A 19,982-nucleotide genomic window follows, 5' to 3' on the forward strand; every position below is an offset into this window, starting at 1 on the left:
ATTAAAAATCTACAGTAGAGGTTAGACTCTCAAAAATACAATATTAAAAAACAAAACAAAATCACAAAAGTTATAAAAAAAGTGTATGAAATTTGCTTTAAAAATAGGGTCTTTTTTTGCAAGGTAATAGTAGGTTTTAAAAATGAAAATTAAACGGGTAATAAAGAACTTAAAAATATTTAAAAACTATAATAGTAAAATATATCTAGGAATTTCTCTGGAGCTGTTGAGGGCAGAATGGGGTCAGTTCAGTTTCAGATAGTTCCTTGTTCCAGCTTATACCTCTTCTCAAGGTCTATAGGTCCTTTCCAGGGTAATCAATGCTAACTACAGTGTTTTAATCTGTTGCACCTGTCACTTCCAAAGTGGTTCCCTCTTCTTTATTTTGGCTTCCTCTGTTTGCAAGTCTCTTCAGTATCTAACTTCCACCCTGACACAAGAGGGCAAAGGTGGTCACTTATTTAGGCTCACTTTTTCAGTTGTACTGCAGGGAGGGAGGAACACTGCAAACAAATATCACCTTGTGGTGAGTGCTTTCAGTGGCTGGGCCACACTGGGTTTGCCTGCACTCATGGCATGTGTGCTTTCCCAGTCTACACTGCTCACGCTCCAGATTGCTCTACAGGGGAACTGTCTAAAGTGGGCCCTGGGTTGCGTACACTTCCCAGGTTTAAGCCGCTTAGGTTCAGGTTCTTGGGTACTCCACAAAGGCAGGGCCTCGGTTGGGCCTGCGTTTTGTGCCTTTCCCAGGTCCGAGCAGCTCAGGTGACCAGGTGCTTGGTGAGCGCACTCTCCCCAAGTTGGGTGGTGATTATAGCACCCATATGTTTTGAGGGATTAACAAACTTTGGCAATAAGGGACATCAGGTTTCATCGAGACATTTCAGTTTGAGTTGAACTGTATGGAATTAAAAAAAATCTACAAAGCTTCTCTTCAATTGTGAAGTTTAGTATTTTTCAGTAAGGGAGAGGCCAATCTAATATTTATTAAGAGCTTGATTTTTCAAGTAAAGTATTGCATAATTAGGATTTGTTTTATATTTTGATCAATTCTACTAAATGCTAGCATGATGTTAACTGTGATATAAAACAAAGGTCTATTGTAAATAATGTTTCATAACTTTACCTAAATTAATGTATTTCTGTCTGTATTGATATATATTATACATCATAATAATTAATTTATTTGAACTAATCTTATATAAATTTCCTCAGTTAAATTTGTAGCATATTACCAAATATTTATTTGTATCATACATTTTTGGCTCCATAGTGACTAATTTTCTATAAGCTTTTAATTTAAAATAGATTCACATATGTATTACTTGTTATTACAAACTAGCTTCTCATTGATAGAAATCATTCCTCAGAAAATGTGTTTTTTGAGTAATATCACTATTGAATACAGATTTCAGAAAAGTAATCTGTGTATCAAACAGTGCAAAAATATCAGTGATGCATTTGTAATTTTGTTCTGAAACTAACGGGGAGCCATTGGGAGCTGAATAACAATCGTGTTTGCATTTCTAGAGCACTCTTTGGTAGTAAGACTTTGCATAGCAAGGAGGCCAATTAGAACTGACCTAAGTAGCACTGGGCATGGAAACAAGGGACAGACAAGGTTATTTCAGAGGAGGAAATTGAGGCCTGGAAGAAAACACATGGCATGGATAAAGTAATAGAAGATTAGTTGCAGAGTTAAAATGAACACCAAGATATCCAGACTCAGGTCCAAGACTTTTAAGCTGTTTTAGAACTCATCACATTTGATTCTTTGATAGAAAAATACCTGCAGTTTAAAATTTTTGTTTCGAATAATCATGTGCCATTATGTTGACATTTTTATATGTAAAAGACATTGTTAGCTCCAGGGCCATGAAAATGCTCTCTTAGGGAAGTCTCAATAATTTTCCAATATGATTAAAATTCAAATTAGGTCGCCTTACTTGTGAACAAAGTGAAAATATGTTTTGTATAAGTCTTATCGTTTGATAGTTTAAGCCAATTAACAAAACCTGACAGCTGGTCTAGAATTTGAGGTAAAATTCCCCTGCTGACTCAGGCAGTGAGTAAGAATTTAATGTTCATTAAAATATGTCACAATCTGAGACCCAAAACAGGTACCATCTGTCACCAGTTCCTACTACATACCTAGGTATAGATACAGTGTGCTAAATCTCTCTTTTATTTACAATCAGTGTAATTTGTTTTGAAATATTACCACTAATAACCCATGGGATTTTCTCCTACTTTTCATGTTAGGTGAGAGAGAGGAGTCAAGTGTTTGATTTCCTCCTGATACGTTATTTTTTCCAAACCATGTGGGCATTATTATTGTTCTATAATCCAAATTGGGTTTTTATTTGGTATAAAGAATAAAAAGCAAAGGAAAGAAGAAACTAAGCTGAATTCTCAGACTGGAAGAATCAAGTAGGCTCTCGTGGGAAGGCCCAAATTAACAAGAAACAGTTTCCTGTGGAAAAGTACTGCTGCTGTGAGGACTCATGGCATTTGCCAGCAAAGGAAAACTCTGGGAAAGTTGATGATCCAAGAGAGTGTGGTGTGCAGGAACTGCAGGAATGCTGTGGGCTTAGGTCACTATCAAGTGTCTGCAAGATAAGGTGGCAGGGACAGAGCACTTATGGGAGCTTGGCAAATCCCTGTGAACAGTGCTGTTTCACCAGGACTTGCTAACTTGACCTCAGCTCCAGTGATCACCCTCAAAGAATTCCTCTAGATAGTATCAGTGGTTCTCAGGGTGTGGTCCCTAGACTAGCAGCATTACTCAGGAACTCCTTAGAAAGGCAAATCCTTAGGCTCCATCCCAGGCCTACTGGAATGCTACTCTGGAAGCATAGGGCCCAGCAGTTTTCCAGTTCACAAGCCTTCCTGGTGATTCTGATGCTCCCTCAAGATGAGAATCCCCCACAGTGGATCAATCTACCTATGTAAAACAACAGGCAATTAGAAAGAATTGGATTACTCGGTCTTGTTGTTTAGTCGCTTCAGTTGTGTCTGACTCTTTGCGACTCCATGGACTATAGCCCACCAGGCTCTTCTGGCCGTGGAATTCTCTAGACAAGAATACTGGAGTGGGTTGCCATTTCCTTCTCCAGGGGATCTTCCTGATCCAGTGATTGAACCCATGTCTCCTGCATTGGCAGGCAGATTCTTTACCACTGAGCCACCAGAATAGTTCTTACATATAGATAACTACTTATAAAATAGGTACAGGATTCAGTTTTGCCAGTTTATGAGAAATTATCTTGGCATTGGTGCCCGAAGTGTCCGTCTGATGAGAATAAGGTGATGGCTTTGTGGGCCTTTTGCAAGCATACATTCTCTTTTCACTTCAAATCATCTAACCTTGACCAGATAGAACATGTTTATCTTGTTTTCTTGAGCAGCTTATCTATTACTTGCCCATTTCTACTGCTGTCCAATCTGATTTATTGGCTGTTCTTTTCCTGTTTACCTTGGAGTTTTGTCCAGGTACCTCGCTTCTATGAAAATAAATTTTATTTCTTCTTTTAAAAGCCTAGCTGATCTCTGCCTTGTACACATTTTCTAGAACTTCTTTTTGCCTTCTGAATTTTCTAGGACTCTATTTCTCTGGCACTCAAAGATCTATAACCAATTCTTAGGATGCAGAAATATGTCCTTTTTATACACTAAAATTTAGTAACAATTAAATTGTAGTTATTTAATATACACAAAATTCAAGCTTGGAATAATTTCTGTCTAAGGATAGATGGGAGAAAGTAATTCCTTATTATGATGCATTGTATCTGGCACCACCATGGATTTCCTGTTTTTTTCCTGTTAGTTATGGTAGAAGAGTACTTCAGGAACTTGGAGATTATGAGATGAAGAAAGACTGGGAGAGAGATTGGTTCAGAGCCAACAAGAGGAAACACACTGAGGCAGAACTACTATCCTGCTATCACCATTTGACAAACCAGATCTAGGATTTACTAGATAGAAGCCTTTGCTAGTACAGTGTTTTTGTCATACAGATTTGGGTAAAAATGCTATTGATTTGATAGTTGCACAATTTATAATAATGCTGTTTTTACTTTACCTTGAGTTATCTTTCCTAATTATATTCTTTAATGGGAGATTTCCCCTTCATTTTTGTAATGTTCACTAAGTGTGTCTTCTTTGGTTGATTGTTAACACAGGAGGCTCCATGTCATTTGCCACTAAATCTCTTCGTGTATCCAATTACTTTTATAGATCATCTAAGAAAACCTTTTTAGGTAACTCATAAATTTCCAATGTAAATTGTTTCCTCTTCTTCAAATTCAGCTTGTATATTTTAATTCATATTTTGGTCTATTGCATTCTTTCAGGCTTAGGCAAAATAGTGAAAAGACAATTATTGAGGAGAAACTAAAAATGCATTTCAAAACTTGCTTTTATTTCCTAAAAATGGCTCGCAGTACGACTGCAATATAAAGAACACCAGGTGAAGCAAATTCTGAGAAAAGGATGAACTAATTGAAGGAGACACCCGAGCCGTCTGCAGTTCAGAGCTATCAATGCAGGTGGCATGCCAAAATGAGCTACATAAAGTGTCCTTTGCAGGGGGTGGGTGTATATTGATTTTTCTCTGTCAGTGATAATTCAGTTCATGAGCAATTGATGCATCTGTTTCATGCTCATTTATTTGCCATATGCAATGTTAGTTCTTAAATAAATTTGCATTTATTTTGGAAAGACAGGTCTCACAGCTTAGTTTATGTTCATTGTACTTGCTACTGCCAATGAGAGAGGATGGTAAAACGTCCATAAAATAATTCTCTCCTTTCTTACTTCTTAGTCTGTTTTTACAAATTAAATCATGGTCTAGCACTGGGGAGATGGAAATGGGATTTCCCAAAGCCTAGGGTGTCCTTAATGGATAAAAGGAAAGAATAAGCTGTCCTGATCTACTAATTTCACACGGACCACTTTATTTATTCATTTTATATCAACCAAAGAGCATGTGTAACCTTCCATAGCTCCTAGGAACTTTGGAAATATGAATGATTTAAAAATACTTCATAAAACACATAAGCATTTAGTAAACAAACATAGTGATTCCAAAGGATTTGTGCCATACTCAATTACTTTATTCTGTTACTTAATGGGCTTTAAAATTAGCTTTAGAAGATAATTACTCAAATAACTGAACGTTAATTGAATAACAGATGCTAAAATAATGTAAAAGTCAGTAAACTGCATAACAAGGTTTTTGTATCTGAATAATGAAAAGTATGTACAAATCATAGAAATAAAAAAATATTGCAAATTTATTCAAAAAATCATAGCATTTCAGATTGGAAAGGCCCCTTAACTATGCTCATCTTCTCAATTCACCATATTCTCTTCAGTACTCCTGGCATGTGGTATTTCATTTGAATTCTATCAGAAATTAAGATCACTAACATCCAAGAGCCTTACCTTTCACTTTAGAACACCTCCAAATATTAAAAATTAATTTCTATATATCAATCTCTCTTTTTCCTTTTGAACCAACACTACTTTTTTCCCTTGACAGTTCTTCCAAGAATGTTCAGGTAGCTCATAAGTGCCTCTGACTCCTTATTTATTCTAAAATAAATAAAAGTATTTATTCTGCTTCTAACTTTTATTTCTCTCCAAGCTTCTTGGGAACATTATTTGGATTATAATTTTCTACTTATATTTTTATGAACTCTTGTTCTTTTGCAGGCAGAGTTATAATCTTTTCGTGTCTATACAAATGTGAAAATGCATGCAAAAGCAATATTGAACTATAGTGTTTCATAAAATGTAACCAAGGCTTAGTCTGTGTTTTTCCTTGTTTTAACAGGTTTTAAAAACTGATCTAGAAAAGAAAAAGCAAACCATGGACAAACTCTGCTCACTCAACCAAGATCTACTTTCAACACTGAAAAATACTTTGGTTGCCCAAAAGATGGAAGCATGGTTGGACAACTTTGCCCAGCGCTGGGATAATTTAGTCCAAAAACTTGAAAAGAGTTCAGCACAGGTTAGTGATAATCATTAACCTACAATAAATTATCCTTGACATTTTTGAAATCTGCAATGAGAGAGTGATGCTGTAACCCTACAGAAGATGTCACTGGATTAGTCCTTGCTAAGTATTTAATTGAATAATAAAACATGGCTCTCTTGGTTGCCTTTGACACTGGAGAATGTGGGAGAGGTGGAGGAGTGAGTGCTGGTGGGCTGAACTAGTTATTGCTTTATAGGGTGGTGATGGTTCAGTCACTATGTTGTGTCCGACTCTTGCGACCGCATGGACTATAGCCCACCAGGTTCTTCTGTCCATGGGATTTCCCAGGCGGGAATACTGGAGTGAGTTGCCATTTCCTTCTCCAGCCTTAGAGGATAATCCTTTCCAATTCAATGGGAGTGAGGATGAGTGACTTAGACAGTGAGAAAAAATGCTAGGAAACTGTGTCATCACACTCTAACCCCAAATCATAGATCCTTGAAATAATGAGGGCCCTTAATTGACCTCTGCATTTTACACATGAGAAAATTAAGTTTAGGGAGGAAAAGTGAACTGTCCAAGGAAAGTCAGTAACAAGAGCAGGACTAGGGTCCACGACCTTTGATTTCACCAAAGATATCTTTCAAGTAGTATACGTGAGGTTATAATCAGTGGATTTTCTGCCATAGACTCTTGACTCCTAAAATCATGCAATTTAGTTTTGCTTAACACATATAGGCTATATATTAGGAAAACATCTATATTAGAGTGTCATGTGGGTTTTTGTTAAGAATTGTAAAAGTTTTGGTAATATGTATTTTTTAATGGAGTATTTTTTAAACTTGAAACTCTTATTATCTGATATGGTTAGATAGTGGAATCATGGGCAGTCATTCAAAAATTAACATTATGTTCAATAGTGTTTAATACATTCTGCCATTTTGTTTTGTGTTATAGAGGCTAACTTTTACTAAATGGTCCCAGTTCATAGCTCAATGCACTGTGCACATACCCTTGTTGAAGCCATATTCAATAGCTTTAGGCATATATCTGCTCTCTTGTGAGACAGTGCAGGGAATTTTGTTTTTTGAGACTTGGCATCTGATTAGTGGCATTTAGGAAATGTTTGTTGAAAGATGAAAAAATGAAATTTGAAACATTGCTTCCAAAATAGATAATGTAAATGACCAGCCAACATACATGATTTTCAATCACAGTTCCATCTTTCTTTTCAAATCAAATTCATATTTAAAATTTAAAACTTGAAGAAATATCAATTGCAATCATTTTTCATACAGTCATTGGGCAATAATTAAAATTTCATTGACTGTATTTGGGGCTATTAGTGGATATACTAGTGATTTTACAACCAGATCATGATTCTTCTTATTATATGTAATCTAGCCTTGGCTACTTTGCATGACTATTGACATTTATGTAACAAATATTTCATACATTAGAAAGTGTTAGCTTTTTAAACCATCAGTGATATCATTCCAATATATGCCCATCAGCTCCATAGGTTATTGGTACTGTAAAATGATCGATTACCATATTAAGAAAAACTGGCGTTATTTGATAAAGATATTTTGAAATGTGTCTCTTTAAAGGGATATATTCATGGAAGTGTAACTGTTAACAACAGGTTGCCCTCTGGTTCACCTGCACTATTGGCAGTGGTTTTCCAAACTTGAGTCTGCCTGATAGTTACCTGGGAAACTAATTCAAATGCATGGTCCTAGATTCCGTGCTCAGAAAATCTCATTCAGTGGGCTTGTAATCTACATGCAGCCTTTGATAAAGTCTGCCAAACATATTTTTGAAAACAGTGAATTGGTAAGACAGTGACATATGTGCCGGTCCCCACATCCTGGTGTTCCTCAGTACTGCCTGAAATGGGAAGAAGAGAGACCTTCCTGGCAGTGTAATATTTAAATATACTCATTCTGTGGAATGATACTTGTGCATCTCATCAAAATCTTACTGGTTTGATTATTTTAGTTTGTTAATCTAAAAAAAATCTTAGAAGCCTTATTTTTTAATGGCTTAAAAGTTATGAGACTTTGACCTTGGGCAACTTACTTAACCTCCTATTTTTGAATTTTTCAAAATCTGTGATAAAATAGTACTAGCTTTGATTTGTTTAATTCTCTATAAATTGATTTCCAACATATAACATATATCTGCTCCACTTGCTCCCTGGGATTTGATGAGGATAAAATGAAGCCATAGACATGAAAGCATTTTGAGGGGAAAAAATAAAGATTCTCTTGATATGCAAGGCATACTTTTTAGTGAGTCTGGATGGCTTGTTATAGTTCTCTGTGGTTTTTTTTTTAAAGATGTTTTTTGTAGACCATTTTTGAAGTCTGTACTGAATTTTACAATATTGCTTCTGTTCTCTATGTTCTGCTTTTTTGTCCATGAGGCATGTGGGTTCTTAGCTCTCCAACCAGAGAACAAAACATCACCCCTGCATTGGAAGGCAAAGTCCTAACCACTGCACTACCATGAAAATCCCAAGTCCACTATGATTTTTTTAAACGTTTTCTTTTTAAACAGTTTTACACTCCTATACCAGACCAGAAGCAAATAAACAACATTATATTAGCAATTTGCTTCCTCAGTCACTAAACTTGAGCCCTTCTTAAGCTCATGTCTCAGTTTTCACTCTTCAGTTTTTCCCCAAAATGCACCATCATAGACCCAATCCAAATCATTGCTAGGGGCATGGGACTCTTAACAAGATAAAAAGGAAGCTACCCAGGGAAATAGGAATTAAAAGGAGATAGAGTAAGAAAAGAAATAGTATCTCATAATTAAAAACAAAAATTGATTTTCTTACGTGTCAGATTGAACTTGATCAAAATGGCGTAAGAATTCCAAGAACGTTGAGAGTACAGTTTTGACTTTAAAGAACAGAGCTCACTTGTATGCATACATTCCAGCATGTTTGTTGGGGAAAAATAGTCCCCTTAATGACACAGTATGCTCAGTCTTTTAAAAATTATTTTAAATGATTGGTATAAAGAATGAGCACAGTTCTGATAATGGTTAAAATCCAGTTGGATATAAGCATTGTGACTGAGATGACAAGGCATCTGTTTATACTCATATAAAGAGCACTGTGTGCCTGAAATTTTGACTGCTATTCAGGCCAAGGCTTTGAGGGATTTTGAACTTATAAAACAGTAGTGTGGGAAGAGATCAAAACATGAAAAAAAAAAAAAAAAGCAACTATGAGGGCTGCTCTCTTGCATTTCAGAGTCAGCTTTGGCTTGAATAACACCTGGACACAAGCTAAAGATGCTGAATTTGATAAGAAGGCAGCCTAAAAAAATAGAAATGCTTTTTGTTTCCAAAATTTAAAAAGAATAATAACCCTTGCCATGTGGTTCCTTAAAATGAGAAAAGAGAACAAATGAAATATACCCTGGATTGACTTATTTAAATACTTAAATGACCCTATGCATCCTCCATATTTTTTGTAAATGTGCTCGTTGACATTTACTCAGCTGCTTTTTTTTTCTAAATATCATGCCCCTGATGAACATATTTATATTTTGATTGTAACGAGGGAAAAGATAGTCAGAAATTCATTATAGTTAATATTTTAAACTTGCATATAGTTTCAATGATTTGAAATATCATTTTCCCCCATTAAACTGAAATCATAGTATACTATGGAAAGAGGATATTATTCATTTGCTTTATAATTTATTATGGTAATTAATGTTAGACTTGGCAGCAGGTGCTTAGATGTAAGACTGTGTCTATCTAGATAAGTCCCAAAGTCTGTAGTCTTGTGATTTTTTTTTAAATAGAGAAAATTATCTTCTTTGCCAGAAGTAGGCAACATTCTATGACTCATATAAGTTCATAGATGTTATTCCCATTTCATCAATATTTTGCTCTATTTCTAATGAGCATTTTTGTGATGTTCTGAAGTATAAGCACAAAAATCTTAAAATCAATATACTCAGAATTCCCCTCCTCTTGAACATGAACATTCATGCTGTGTAAGTCCGTTTCTGACCTCACACATGCCCAAATAGAGAAAGTGATTATTATGTATGAATATATCTGTGCTACATTACTTATGTTCTGTAGAGAGTTTTCAAATTCCTGCCAGACATGTGAGTAATGTAAAACATGGTTGAAGATAATAAGCTACTGTTTTTAATAATACCAGAAATGCAAATAGATGCAAAAGCATTAAGATGAAAATTTCTGTATTTGCCTTTCTTTTCTGGGTTTATGCTCATTTTTTAGAGAGCCCTGGTTTTACTCTCTATAAAATATTTTATATGTACATTCTGACTATACCTGTTCTCAAAGCATTATTTTGTACACCTCTTGATACATGAAATGTAGTTACAATTGGTTTGCCTCTCATCTCTTTGCCAATGATTTTAATTAAAAATACTCTAAGGCCTTTCAATTGACAACCCGTTTCAGTGGTTCCTGAAAGCTCTCCAAGTTTAATCAGTCTACTGCCAATTAAAAAACAATTTTAATGGCTTTATAAAACCTAGAATTAAAGTAAAATTTCCTCACTTCTTTTAGGTTTTTTATCTTACTTAATTCATGGTCTAACCATCTTGAATTTTAGAGCATCTTTTGGTTAATTGCTTAGGTTAAAGGTTTGATTAGAAAATTTCCAAGTTACAACTCAAATAACTTTGGGAAATAACTGTATTCTTTTGCTCCCTTCAGCTAAAGTAGAGGCTTGACAATGGGCCTTGTGTATTTCAGTGCAATTGGTTTTATGTTGTAAATTCATTTATCTACTACAGCATAAAATGTTGTAGGCACTGCAGATTTAAGAGACTAGAGCTGAATTAACTGTTGGAACTGCTCATTTCTTACTTATAAAATGAAAAAATTGGCCTAAGAAGATCTTTGTAGTGCCCTTCCAGTTCTAAATGTTTATGATGCATTTCTCTTTGCTTGAAATTTTATATAAAACTCTGGAGTAATTAGCAAAGCGATTCCAAGTATCTCTACTATATAAATCTCAGGAGTCAGCTGGAAAATGATAATAAAAATAATACTTTCTTCCTATTCAAAGGCTGAATTCTGAAATAGTTACATTTCTCTCATCATGAATATGTAATTAAAATACCATGAAGATAAAATACTCAACCTCTATGTGATAAATCCGTTGTCTGCTAGTAATAAATAACACATCAAGAAATATACAAGTATTTTTTTTCTGTATGCTTAATAATCTGCATCCCTAGTTAAAGAAGGTATCCCATTGCTTTATGTCAGATGGCATGTAGAAGAAGGTCAGGTGGATCAGAAAAAGTAAATCCCATTTCTTGTTGAATTTTTGCAAGATGTAGTTTATTCACACAGTTGCTCAAGTTCTATGTTTAATATGTATCATGAAGCCAACAGGTATCTCTTCTTTCTGGCAATTTGTATGAAAGAGAATTTGAAGTGAGGGACAAAATACATAAAACTAAACAGAGTTTTACAGAATAAACCTTCTTAATTATCAGATAATATTTTCTTAAATGGGAGAACAACTTCTTTTATGATCTCTTCAGTATTGACTCTCATCGTGCCCATGATTCTAATGTCAGTATCTATTCAAGAAGCTATACTGCCTTAATATCAGTATCAAAGCAGGACAGTAGCTGTTAATTACAATTTAGTTACCAAGCCACTCTCATGAACTTGAGTACTCATTTGTGCTACACCTAGCTTTGGTAATTCCTCTGCACTTGTTCATGAGATAGAGTACTTTATAGTCTTTTGATTAATAACCCAGCTTCCTTTGTGAGCACCTGACCTTTTACCCCAGGTTCCTCATAAACTTCAACCTATAAATCCTTTCTGTGCTTAGAACTGGAATCCTTACATCATCATCAGGTAGGTATGCCTTGGGCTACCATGCTTGTAGAGATCGTTTTAAGCCTGGCTATCAATTATCACCTAAAGCTGTTGCTATGATTATGCAATATGTTTTACACTGTAGAACTGCAGTCTCCCCATACCCATTAAAAGTCAGTCATCACTCTAAAGTTGGGTACATATAAACAAGACAACCAGAAACTTCAGTCCACGCTTGTCAACCTGCTTGTACCTTTTTAAAAAGATCAGATATTTTTTCATTTGATTGGTTTTGCACAGATTTTATTATTATTATTGTTATTATACTTTATCAGGAACTAAAAGGATTTAAGGTTGTCATATGCCATTGTGTATACCTTCTGTCTTCTGACGTTGTATATATATGTGTGTGTACACAAACAACATACCCAATTACACCACTTAAAGTCACCATTCAGACATTTGAACAGGTGTGGTAGCAAGTGATCACAGCTACTAAGAGTTGGATTAAGGAAAAATCGGACTTGGGTTTCTAGCTCAGCTGTGCCGCTTACAAGTTGAATCTGCCTGAAATTTCTACTCCTAATCTATAAAATGGAAATAAGCTTAGTACTTGTTCGTAGGGCCATTGTGAGGTAATGACAGCTACCACTTATTAAGCCTTTACTACATAAGTAAATAAATAGCTAGCATAATGCCTGAAACATGCAGAGAGTTCTGTAACTGGTAGCTTTTATTACAAGTATTTTATTACTAATAAAAATGATAATAAATGAGGTAACTGATTTTTTATACATTGAATCCCTTTTAGTAAGTTTTTAAAAAATGCTTAAATAGTATCTCACAATTCCACTAGAAGTCTCTAACCTCGAAGAACTTACAAAGTCAAGATTATTTAAATAATTAATTGAACAATTAAAAGGTGCAATTAAGAATACAAGCCAAACTGAAAGTATGATAACAGCACAAAGTTAATTTAAAATGTAAGAACAGGTGGTAAGTACAACTAGTTGCCCATATGAAACTGGACAAAGTGGTGGAAAATAAATATTTCCTTTCATTACATGCTCTCTTGTATTCTTGACATATGCATGAATGTACATGTAGTTCCTTTTCACAATGTGCATTTTTAAATGAATTAAAGAGAAAATGTAAAGAAAGATTTTCATTGTTTGAAAATAGTATGGATTTTCCAGACCTTCTCAAATTATACAACCTTATTGCGAGAAGGTAGACACGCTAGAACGGTCAAGATACTGGGCACATGCTCTTCTAACTTTTCTCACAATGGGAAAAACGTAAAATTTGGAAACTAACATATATCTCTTCATGAGTAAGAAGGGTCAGTATAGAAAAATTCTTGAATTTTCTCTGAACTCTGAGAGAAGAAAGCCTTCCTCAGTGATCAATGCAAAGAAATAGAGGAAAACAATAGAATGGGAAAGACTAGAGATTTCTTCAAGAAAATTAGAGATACCAAGGGAACATTTTATGCAAAGATGGGCTCAATAAAGGACAGAAATGGTAGAGACCTAACAGAAGCAGAAGATATTAAGGAGAGGTGGCAAGAATACACAGGAGAACTATACAAAAAAGATTTTCATGACCCAGATAATCACAAAGGTGTGATCCCTAACCTAGGGCCAGACATCCTGGAATGTGAAGTCAAGTGGGCCTTAGGAAGCATCATGACGAACAAAGCTAGTGGAAGTGATGGAATTCCAGTTGAACTATTTCAAATCCTGAAAGATGATGCTGTGAAAGTGTTGCACTCAATATGCCAACAAATATGGAAAACTCAGCAGTGGCCATAGGACTGGAAAAGGTCAGTTTTCATTCCAATCCCAAAGAAAGGCAATGCCAAAGAATGCTCAAACTACTGCACAATTGCACTCATCTCACACGCTAGGAAAGTAATGCTTAAAATTCTCCAAGCCAGGCTTCAGCAATATGTGAACCGTGAACTTCCAGATTTTCAAGCTGGATTTAGAAAAGGCAGAGGAACCAGAGATCAAATTGCCATCTGCTGGATCATCGAAAAAGCAAGTGAGATCCAGAAAACATCTATTTCTGTTTTATTGACTATGTCAAAGCCTTTGATAGTGTGGATCACGAGAAACTGGAAAATTCTTCAAGAGATGGGAATATCAGACCACCTGACCTGCCTCTTGAGAAACCTGTATATAGGTCAGGAAGCAACAGTTAGAACTGGACATAGAACAACAGACTGGTTCCAAATAGGAAAAGGAATACATCAAGGCTGTATATTGTCACCCTGCTTAATTAACTTATATGCAGAGTATATCATGAGAAACGCTGGGCTGGAGGAAGCACAAGCTGGAATCAAGATTGCCGGGAGAAATATCAATAACCTCAGATATGCAGATGACACCACCCTTATGACAGAAAGTGAAGAGGAACTAAAGAGCCTCTTGATGAAAGTGAAAGAGGAGAGTGAAAAAGCTGGCTTAAACTCAACATTCAGAAAACTAAGATCATGGCATCCGGTCCCATCACTTCATGGCAAATAGATGGGCAAACAGTGGAAACAGTGGCTGACTATTTTTGGGGTCTCCAAAATCACTGCAGATGGTGACTGTAGCCATGAAATTAAAATACGCTTTCTCTTTGGAAGGAAAGTTATGACCAACCTGGATAGCATATTAAAAAGCAGAGACATTACTTTGCCTACAAAGATCCGTCTAGTCAAGGCTATGGTTTTTCCAGTGGTCATGTATGGGTGTGAGTTGGACTGTGAAGAAAGCTGAGCGCCACAGAATTGATGCTTTTGAAGTGTGGTTGTTGGAGAAGACTCTTGAGAGTTCTTTGGACTGCAAGGAGATCCAACCAGTCCATCCGAAAGGAGATCAGTCCTGGGTGTTCATTGGAAGGACTGATGTTGAAGCTGAAACTCCAATACTTTGGCCACCTCATGCGAAGAGTTGACTCATTGGAAAAGACCCTGATGCTGGGAAGGATTGGGGGCAGGAGAAGGGGACGATAGAGGATGAGATGGATGGATAGCATCAGCGACTCGATGGACATGGATTTGGGTGGACTCGGGGAGTTGGTGATGGACAGGGAGGCCTGGCATGCTGCGGTTCACGGGGTCGCAAATAGTTGGACCCGGCTGAGCGACTGAACTGAACTGAACTGAACTGATGTGTATCCAGAGAGTACATACCGATTCAAACATTGCATAGTTAAATTCTTGTGACCAAGATGGGCTATGTATTTGCCTAGGTTCAGTGCAGATTGAATATACAGGGGTTCTTTCCAAAAATTGTTAAGAATTTCAAGAGGGTGATGGCAGTGCCTGAAACCAGGTGTGAAATCCTTTTGAGGGGACCTGGGTGACTACATGAGTTGTACACCTGTGATGCAGGTCTTGTTTGCAATACCCTTGTGAGAAATGTATTCCTATTCATATTTTACATATGAAAAATAAAAAAATCAAAGCTCTGAAAGTATAACCAGCCTGCCTCAGATGTTACAGGATGTGAACTCTGAATCTAGTGTTTGAAAATTGTGGAGCCTGACTTAGGGACCTCCACTTTTAATCACTGTAAAAGGAACCTAAAGACAAATAATTCTAAACTAATTCTTTTCCATTTTTAGTAGCTAGTTAACTGATAGATCAAGGGGGGTAGTATTTAAAAATAAACGTATTTTGTTTTCATGAAGATTTGCTTGCAGTTATTTTGCATACCTGTATTTTTCATATGGAACTCACCTTATTTCATAGTTATTGGTGTGGTTGTCACCTTCACTTCTATACTGATGTAAAAATAGTGCCATACTCAGGAAGAAATTTTCTGCTTCTGGAGGTAGTGAATCCTGTAGTAAAGAGGAGGTTATACTCAGTGACCTCCATAATCCCTTCCTGCCTATATTTTTAATGATTCTAACAGATAATTAAGTGTTTACAGTCAATAACTAAAGCCATGTGGAAATTTAGTACATAACAAATTGTTTTTATTCTGGTGTAGGTTTTGAAAGTAATTATTAGTCTGTTATATATCATGAATTTTATCCTATATTTGTAGGGTCAGTGCACAAATGTTTTCTTATTTCATCATCACTAAAGATACAGTAGTTTCAAATACAGTACAGTGATAATTGTAATATAGAGCAATTACACATGTCTGGTATTATTTTATGAAAAATTATTGTTTTTTCTTTCTTATAAGCTTTGCTGTGTTCATAAACGTCTTTTCATAGTATCTGATGTTGCTGTTATTCTTTACCCTCCATTGGCACTTCGATGAATTTCATAATAAGTATCAATGAAAAGATATTATGACGTTTTAGAAACTAATTTCACAGCCAAATACTCAACACATGTATTTCATAACATTGGATATAACTACAAAAAAAAGTTTTGTATTTTTGGAATCTCTGCACTTTGATGCCTGCACACATAAAAGTAGAATATTCCATCAGAACAATATTTTCTTCAAGCCATCATTGTATATCAAAACAGTTTGCCCATATTTAAAAAATATACTTTGAAAAAATTAAATCCTCTTGAAATCCAACCTAAAAAATTTGTGTTCAGGACTTCCCTAGTGGTCCAGAGGTTAGGACTCGGTGGTTTCACTGCAGGAGGCAGGGTTCAATCCCTAGTGCAGGAGCTGAGATACTGCAAGTCACATGGCTCAGCCAGAAAACTTCCCCAAACCATGCCCACTCCTCCCCCAGAACTCTGTGTTCTTTTTGGTCAAAGGTAAAATTAATTTGATCATGCAATTGTCATTTCGTGTTGAGTTCAGTTCATTTCAGTTGTGTCCAACTCTTTACGACCCCATGAACCGCAGCACGCCAGGCCTCCCTGTCCATCACCAACTCCCCGAGTCCGCCCAAACCCCTGTCCATCGAGTCGGTGATGCCATCCAGCCATCTCATCCTCTGTCGTCCCCTTCTCCTCCTGCCCTCAATCATTCCCAGCATCAGGGTCTTTTCCAATGAGTCAGCTGTTCGCATCAGGTGGCCCAAGTATTGGAGCTTCAGCCTCAACATCAGTTCTTCCAATGAACACCCAGTACTAATCTCCTTTAGCATGGACTGGTTGGATCTCCTTGCAGTCCAAGGGACTCTCAAGAGTCTTCTCCAACACCACAGTTCACAAGCATCAATTCTTTTGCACTCAGCTTTCTTTATAGTCCAGCTCTCACATCCATACATGACCACTGGAAAAACCATAGCCTTGACTAGACAGACCTTTGTGGGCAAAGTAATGTCTCTGCTTTTAAATATGCTATCTAGGTTGGTCATAACTTTCCTTCCAAGGAGTAAATGTCTTTTAATTTCATGGCTTCAGTCACCATCTGCAGTGATCTTGGAGCCCAGAAAAAGAAAGTCAGCCACTGTTTCCACTGTTTCCCCATCTATCTGCCATGAAGTGATGAGACCGGATGACATGATCTTAGTTTTCTGAATGTTGAGTTTTTAGCCAGCTTTTTCACTCTCCTCTCTCATTTTCATCAACAGGCTCTTTAGTTCTTCTTCACTTTCTGCCATAAGGGTGGTGTCATCTGGATATCTGAGGTTATTGATATTTCTCTCAGCAATCTTGATTCCAGCTGGTGTTTCTTCCAGCCCAGTGTTTCTCATGATGTACTCTGCATATAAGTTAAATAAGCAGGGTGACAATATACAGCCTTGACGTATTCCTTTTCCTATTTGGAACCCCTCTATTGTTCCATGTCCAGTTCTAACTGTTGCTTCCTGACCTGCATACAGGTTTCTCAAGAGGCAGGTCAGGTGGTCTGATATTCCCATCTCTTTCAGAATTTTCCACAGTTTATTGTGATCCACACCGTCAAAGGCTTTGGCATAGTCAATAAAGCAGAAATAGATGTTTTCTGGAACTCGCTTGCTTTTTTGATGATCCAGCAGATGTTGGCAATTTGATCTCTGGTTCCTCTGCCTTTTCTAAATCCAGCTTGAACAGCTGTAAGTTCATGGTTCAGATATTGCTGAAGCCTGGCTTGGAGAATTTTAAGCATTACTTTCCTAGCGTGTGAGATGAGTGCAATTGTGCAGTAATTTGAGCATTCTTTGGCATTGCCTTTCTTTGGGATTGGAATGAAAACTGACCTTTTCCAGTCCTGTGGCTACTGCTGAGTTTTCCATATTTGCTGGCATATTGAGTACAGCACTTTCACAACACCATCTTTCAGGATTTGAAATAGTTCAACTGGAATTCCATCACCTCCAGTAGGTTTGTCTGTAGTGATGCTTCCTAAGGCCCACTTGACTTCACATTCCAGGATGTCTGGCTCTAGGTGAGTGATCACACCATCGTGGTTATCTGGGTCATGAAGATCTTTTTTGTACAATTCTTCTGTGTATTCTTGCCACCTGTTCTAAAGTGGAGAAAACTGCTAGACCATTCTGGTATGACCTAAATCAAATCCCTTATGACTATCCAGTAGAAGTTAGAAATAGATTTAAAGAACTAGATCTGATAGACAGAATGCCTGATGAACTATGGATGGAGGTTCGTGACATTGTACAGGAGACAGGAATCAAGACCATCCCCAAGAAAAAGAAATGCAAAAAGCAAAATGGCTGTCTGAGGAGCCTTACAAATAGCTGTGAAAAGACGGGAAGTGAAAAGCAAAGGAGAAAAGGAAAGATATACCCATTTGAATGCAGAGTTCCAAAGAATAGCAAGGAGAGATAAGAAAGCCTTCCTCAGTGATCAATGCAAAGAAATACAGGAAAACAATAGAATGGGAAAGACTAGAGATCTTTTCAAGAAAATTAGAGATACCAAGGGAACATTTCATGCAAAGATGGGCTCGATAAAGGACAGAAATGAGTTCAGTTAGGCTTGAGGTTCTATTTCAAAGGTTTAAAAAAACCATGCTACTCTCTGCTTTCATTTTGACATAACTTGTCAGTGGACTATATAATTATCATTTGAAGCTCAGTGATTGATTCTAAATAATGTGTCTATGGAGATCTTAGAGAAGATAAAATCTCTGCTTGACACATGTAGAAACATGATATCTCTTAATGTCGTTTTTTTTTTTTTTTTTTTTTTTTTTTAACTATTTAGACTATCAAGATGGTAGTCCCTAACGCCTTGGCATTTGTAAAGATATGGCTTGCACAAAGGGTAGCACTTTTAAAATGCATTTGTGAAAAGCATTTTTGCTTAAGACATCATGACAAAAAGATTTCATTACCACATGCCAATTCCTATTTGGAAGCTAAAATAAGATTATGAGGCTTTCCTGATTGCCTCCCATTGAGGGAATTGGTCATCATGTGTGAGGCAGGGAGGTTCCTCCAAACCTTTCCCTTATCTCTTGACAAATTCAGGAAAATCAGTCAAACTAATCTTGGCCCCAACCAAATCCTTGGCTGTGTGCATGTCAAGTACTTGTGAGTAGAGCCAAAGCAGGCCTGTTTTGGTCTCCTTGGATATAGATCTTCAGAACAATTTGGATTACTAGAAGTGTAATGATTAATATCACAAGAGATAACTTTTTAGTCCTCATAACTGGAGGATTGTGAGGCAGAATTGGTGGTTACAGCAGGAGAGTGTCTCGCTGTTTGTGATTTATCAGTCTGGTAATGACTGTGTACTGAAGGGATGACCTCTCACGATCGGTCGCAAAACATATTATTCCAAAGAGTTTTGATCTATATCTGAATACGAAGTTAGTATGATTCGAAACTGAGAAGACTGGAATGCTAATTTTGGATACTCAAATGTTTTAACTTAATCACTAATTTAAATCAAGAGTAGTATGCTTTTTAGCATTTGAAGAACATTCAGCTTAAATTTATTTCTAAACTGATCACCACTTGATATTAACCATTTATTATAATTTAAAAAGACAGATCACTTGCTTGATTAAAAAGTCATTTGTTACACAGTTCAAAGAATTTTGTCTCAAAATTTACAGACTATAAATAATTGTATATATGAAAACCAAAGATGCACTCAATGAACTGTTCAATAAACATGTATAGTGAGCCAGGAGTGAAATTGGTGCTGGAATACTTTAGCAAAATTTATGTTAGCCTCATGAACACTTTAAACAGCATGTCTAATTAAATGTCAGAATAACACCCTAAATTTTCCTCCTTTGCCCCCTTTATTTCCCATAGCTGGAACAATAAATTGAAGAGGCACTAAGTT

General features: G+C 36.4%; 1 protein-coding gene across 2 annotated transcripts in view; it reads left to right on the forward strand.

Annotated features, from left to right (window-relative positions):
* Positions 1–19,982, forward strand: part of DMD (dystrophin) — a 2,147,259-nt gene that overhangs the window by 672,373 nt on the left and 1,454,904 nt on the right. For both annotated transcript variants that reach the window (XM_081564318.1, XM_081564319.1), the window contains exon 16: positions 5,837–6,016. In XM_081564318.1, the coding sequence (XP_081420444.1) occupies positions 5,837–6,016 (180 nt within the window). The remainder of the gene's footprint in view (positions 1–5,836; positions 6,017–19,982) is intronic.

This window comes from Giraffa tippelskirchi, chromosome X (genome assembly GCF_054371585.1).
Source record: "Giraffa tippelskirchi isolate mGirTip1 chromosome X, T2T-mGirTip1v1.2.pri, whole genome shotgun sequence".
Taxonomy (NCBI): domain Eukaryota; kingdom Metazoa; phylum Chordata; class Mammalia; order Artiodactyla; family Giraffidae; genus Giraffa; species Giraffa tippelskirchi.